At 40.4% G+C, this 5174-nt stretch overlaps 1 protein-coding gene across 3 annotated transcripts in view; it reads left to right on the top strand.

Moving 5' to 3' along the window:
• Positions 1-3191, top strand: part of LOC104438141 (DNA-directed RNA polymerase III subunit RPC4) — a 26030-nt gene extending 22839 nt beyond the window's left edge. The window contains exons 1-11 of one of the 3 annotated variants that reach the window (XM_039301018.1): positions 1-7; positions 165-223; positions 330-390; positions 510-549; positions 1047-1145; positions 1237-1289; positions 1379-1439; positions 1623-1714; positions 1792-2040; positions 2244-2412; positions 2946-3191. The exon at positions 1-7 is cut by the window's left edge and continues 243 nt beyond it. In XM_039301018.1, the coding sequence (XP_039156952.1) occupies positions 1-7; positions 165-223; positions 330-390; positions 510-549; positions 1047-1145; positions 1237-1289; positions 1379-1439; positions 1623-1714; positions 1792-2040; positions 2244-2393 (871 nt within the window). In that variant the 3' untranslated portion in view covers positions 2394-2412; positions 2946-3191. Of the gene's footprint in view, positions 8-164; positions 224-329; positions 391-509; positions 550-1046; positions 1146-1236; positions 1290-1378; positions 1440-1622; positions 1715-1791; positions 2041-2243; positions 2680-2945 lie in introns of those variants that run through there. The other 2 variants (XM_010051225.3, XM_010051224.3) reach the window with 2 other exon arrangements.
• The last annotated feature ends 1983 nt before the right edge of the window (positions 3192-5174 follow it).

The following is a 5174-nucleotide window of genomic DNA, read 5'->3' as shown; positions in this document are numbered from 1 at the left end:
AAGGAAGGTTGGTTCATGCTGCTTCTTGGGTTTTTTTTATTATTTATTTATTTATTATTTGTTATTTCTGCTAAATGAAGAATTGCATTGGCTGTCTGTGGATGATCTTCTTTGCTGTTTTTTTTTTTCTTGGGTAATGGATGCTTTGTGCTGTGGCGTTGCAGGTGAGGTTTGCACCTAAGGCTCCTCCAGTTCGAAAGCCAAAACCTGCCGTTGTCAAGACGTATGGAAAAAAAGCCTTTCTGGGTTCACAGCATTTTGCTCATGACATTGCTTTACTGAATCATTGAAGCACTTAGATTGATTACAACCTCTCTGTTGCTCTGCAGAGAAGCTAGAGATGATGATGACGATGAGGCGAAGGCCAAGGATTTGCTCCGGCACTTCAACGTGCGTCTACGTTTATAGAATCACTCTGTTTTTGTCAATGTCAATCTCTTGTGGGTGTGTGCCTAACTAGTTTGCATACGGTTCTTTCTGAAAATTGGCTTTGCTGTCGTCGATCACAGGAAGGTATCTTGAAGGAGAAGCCCAAAATTGAGAGAAAAGGTACAGCATTTGTTAGCATTTCGTTAAATTGAAATTTTGTTATGGTTTCTGATGATGAAGCTGTTAGCTGAGAAATTATGCTATGGTTGTTTGTGCGAGACTTGTGATTAGGGATGGCATGTTATTGTTAGTTGTCACGACCTTGGCCTTCGAGATAGATAACAGAGGAAAAGAACATAGGAAGAACTTGCATGTTAGCTAATGACACGGTGTCTGAAAATCCTGTAAATACTTGCTTGTGTTTCATACCTCATAGATGTGAATGGTAGTGAACTCGGTGTGTTAGCATGACCTAGACATTTGCTCTGGATTGCTAATTCTTGCCTTCTAATGCAATTTTAGATTTTTGCCATATGTCCTCCAATGAAGGAAGAAATTTGACAGTTACCCATCAGAAGTACTAGTGTATGGTTTTGTCTTCATTAGAAAACGAAAGTATTTGGTTATGGAGGTTTGCGGATTTGGTTACATTGGGTTTTGACTTGTGGATTTTACAGTGGCTCCGTCGCAAATTGCATTTGGTTATGGAGGGACTTCAGCTTCGTTAAAATCATATCATGTTCAAAAGGATCAAAACAATGTTAACTCATATCAAGGTTCAACTTCTGACTCAAAACTTAGCGTCCTGCTCTGCTTACTTAAGTTGCAATTATCCTTTCGAACTTATTAGATGTGTGGTCTTTGTAGGTACTTCCAGTGGTCCAGGCCTGAGAGGGATGAAAGAATACAGAGAACCATGGGTTGGTAAATTATGCAATGACATATCACTTTCTACTTGATTAGTTGTTCAATAATTAAAAGTTTCTTTTCTTACCTAACTCTTTGGCAGGACTATTACAGTTACTATCCTGTAACTCTTCCTCTAAGGAGACCATATTCAGGAAATCCAGGTACACTATCCAGTTTATTTCAGTTGAAAATTTACAGCTCCTAGCTATACTTTTTTTATTTACACTGACATAGTTGTGGCTTTCAATATGGTCACCGTGTTTAGTTCATAGATAATTATTAGCACAATGTATTGATTTTGTCATAACTTCAAGATATCTGCAACGCTGTGTTTTTACTTGCAGAACTTCTTGATGAAGAGGAGTTTGGGGAGGCCCCCAGTAGTGTGACTTACAATGAAAATATACTAAACACAGCCATGGAACTTGACCTAATGGTTAGTATTTTTGTAAGTAAAAAATCAAATGGGATGTGAACTAATTGAAACTAAGGAAAATGCCATAACACATGTAGGACAGTCAGCATGATGGAAGTTCGGAACCTAGTATGTTCTTTATTCAGTTACCTCCAACAGTCCCAATGGCAAAGCGTTTGACGACTGCAGCAGGGAACGAAACAACTGAAAGGTCAACATCCTCCAATGTTTTGGGTTCCACGGAGAAAAGCTGCAGTTTAGATGAGTTGCCAGCAGGGTTGATGGGTAAAATGCTGGTGTATAGAAGTGGTGCAGTCAAGCTCAAGCTTGGTGATACTCTCTATGATGTGAGTACTTTTCGGAACCCATTGCATGTATCATTTTGTTTTTCAGTGCACGCAGAGGTTCAATGTTCATGCCACTGATTTCGAGAAGTAGCAGTAATGATTATATCGCTGTTTTTTCTGCTATTGAATTGTCAATTAAGACCAATGTGGTCCGGAGGGGGCAAAAGGATGTATCTGTATCTTATCTTTGGGGTTCGGTGCAGGTGTCCTCGGGTTTGGATTGCGTGTTTGCTCAGGATGTCGTAGCCGTGAACAGAACAGAGAAGCACTTTTGTGTTGTTGGGGAGCTCAATAAGCGTGCCATTCTGACTCCAGATGTGGACTCGGTGTTAGAAAGCATGAGTGAATTATGACTATTTTTCCTTCATTCAGGTACATTTTCCCAAAACAATAACGCGCGAGCGGATGATTAAAATTTTGTAGACGTGAGGCTATGGTGTTTAGGTGGGTTGTTGAATTGACAATTCCCGCAATAGTTCGGCTGAGAGAGAGAGAGAGAGTTACTTTTGTGCTTCAGCTGCTTCTTGTCATCATGTCGACAATCAAGTTCTGTCCTTTCCAGATCGAAGGGACAATGTCACTCTAATTGAATAATGTATTTCAGCTTGTAGCCCGAGTCCCCTGTCCTGGTTTTGTTGACTTTTAGGAATTGTTGGGTTTGTGGATGTTGCAATACAAGGCCCAAAAAGGTTAGCAAGCTAGAAATGAAGAGACAATCACAAAAAATTTTGTCTTCTAATGCTGGTTAGAGACGGAAGATTTTGTCTTCTAATGCTTTATTCGTGCATGTTGACGCGACATAATTTTTGTGCTTAGTTCTATAACTATAGAGCCACTCACGGCCCAAATCTTGTCACTATCGCTACTAAGAGCTAGCGCTGTAATCGGTCGCGGTGGTTTAGCAGGCTCGATCGACCCGGCTCTACCGGCCTTGGAGATTCATAGGTAGAGAGAGAAATGGAGAGAGAAGGTAGATTCGTCGATGAATAAAGTAGGGAGAAGAGATGCTGGAGGACAATAACGGTGACCAAGATTAAATTGCGATCGGCTCCGTGGGGTCTGCTCATTGTTAATGCTGAATGATCTTTACTTTCCTTTTTGAGGAAAGCTTGTGCATTTGGGATTTTGCAGTTAGCACTGCCGTTTACCAACTTCGCATGAATCTGACCCGAAGAAAAACCAGCGAAGAGACGGACGAAAATGATAGCAAGCAGTACATGAGGGTTGAAATGAAAACGTATATAATAGTTTGGGATCAAAATTAGAGCTCCACTAAAGTTTAGGGACGAAAAATATAGTATTCGCTTTCATCTTCTCTTGGCACTATATCCACTAGACATTTGTATTAATCGCTAACTATAATTCTAGCTCCATTAACGTAAACCTAATTTCATGACGATTCTATCAACAAGGTCTCGTTTATCATATCATTAAGAAAGTCATGAACCAAATAATAAGAGTTACTACTACGTTTCAAAAAGATGCTGTCGCCAATTAAAAGTTACCATTTTATAGAAAGAATTTTGTAAATTTAGCCCATATTAAGAATTGGATTTTTCAACCACCCTTGGCCCAGTTCGGAAGCAAACGAAGTGTATCCATCTACTTTTTCTTAGTAATGAAAGTCGTTTACTTTTTCTGACCAAAAAAAAAAATTAAAAGTTACCATCTTACAAAAAGAATTTTTTAAATTCTAAATGATGGTTTCGTGATTCCAAAGTTGCTCACCCATAAATCGGCAATAGAAAACGAGCAAAATTTGCAACTTCATTGGATCATGTTAACGTCAGCCGTGTTATAATAATCCCTTTCCCTCTGTCCGTGCATAATTCCAATCCCTCGTGACCCTTCCATTGCATTGATCAGTGACATACCCCGCAAACGCACATTTGACGAATCGTGAACAAGCCAGGACGTGAGATTCCACCTCCACAGATGCAGAGACAACGTCGTTCATTGTCTAACAGAAAGTTGCTATCAATTCCAAGTACTAATTGAACATCGTCTTGGTTTTCGTGTAGATCTCGGCATCCCTTGGATGTAAAACACCGATAAAGCAGAGCAGAGCCGAATATAAGGTTCGAAAAAGATGCTGTATTGTACCAACGAGGGGCAATAGCGCGTACAGAACACAGTCTGACACCCCAACACATAAGTGGAAATTGCCTAGGAACAACCTCGGTCCGGGTGATGCAACCGTTAACCAATACCAAGGATCCAAGGCGGGGCCCTCTGGTTAAAGGTTGACTGATTCCTCTCGGGCACCTCCTCGATCATTGCCAGCCGACTTCAATCATTATGCATTTGAATTATTCTAACCATCACGGGCATTGTCGCTATTGTTAAAGAAGTGTACTGGGTTGTCAATTCTTTTACGTTGAATATGGATACGGATGCACAGCAAAAGGGCTATGTCTTTGTCCACCCTCGACAAGCTCAATTCACAAATTTTGGCATCTAACTGAGGGTCACGCTCGAAAACAGAGCCTCGTTATTAAAAAAACAGCCTCATTCCTGCACCTTTCCCTATCCCTTTCCTCGCCTTGGTCGACTGTAGCCCTCTACTTGTTGCCGCCGCCGTCGCTACTCTACAGCCGCTGATGCCGTCGTTGTTGCTCCATCGGTTCTCATTGCCGTCGTTCTCCAGTCGGTGCCCTTGGCGTGCGTGCGTTTGTGTGTGTTTGTACGCGTGAGAGAGAGAGAGAGCGGGGAACCATGTCAAACATCAATGGTGGCCGCATGTGAACATTTAATAGAGACGTATGATGGTGGCGGGGGCGGCACTTTGAAAACAAGTTCGGAGACACATCGATTGCACCGAAGGTGAGAGAGAGAGAGAGAGATTCGTGACTAAAGTTACATGTGAGTAAATGGGAAAAGTACCCAAAAAAAAAAAAAAAAAACTAAAATATGTTATATCGGGAATAAATTCAATCTTAAACATTTCAATTAAGCTTAACTTTTGTTTGACCTTTGCATTTATACCAATTCGCTCCATTTAGCCAATTTTACTCGATAATTGCTTATTTGGATGATGATTATCTTAAGGAATGACTAGTGTTGATGTGACAAATTTTAAAAAATTTGTAATCTTTTTTAAATTTTATTTTTTTATTTTATTATTATGGCAAGGG

This window comes from Eucalyptus grandis, chromosome 8, assembly GCF_016545825.1.
Source record: "Eucalyptus grandis isolate ANBG69807.140 chromosome 8, ASM1654582v1, whole genome shotgun sequence".
NCBI classification, from domain to species: Eukaryota; Viridiplantae; Streptophyta; class Magnoliopsida; order Myrtales; family Myrtaceae; genus Eucalyptus; species Eucalyptus grandis.
This window is presented reverse-complemented; position numbering and strand designations above follow the sequence as displayed.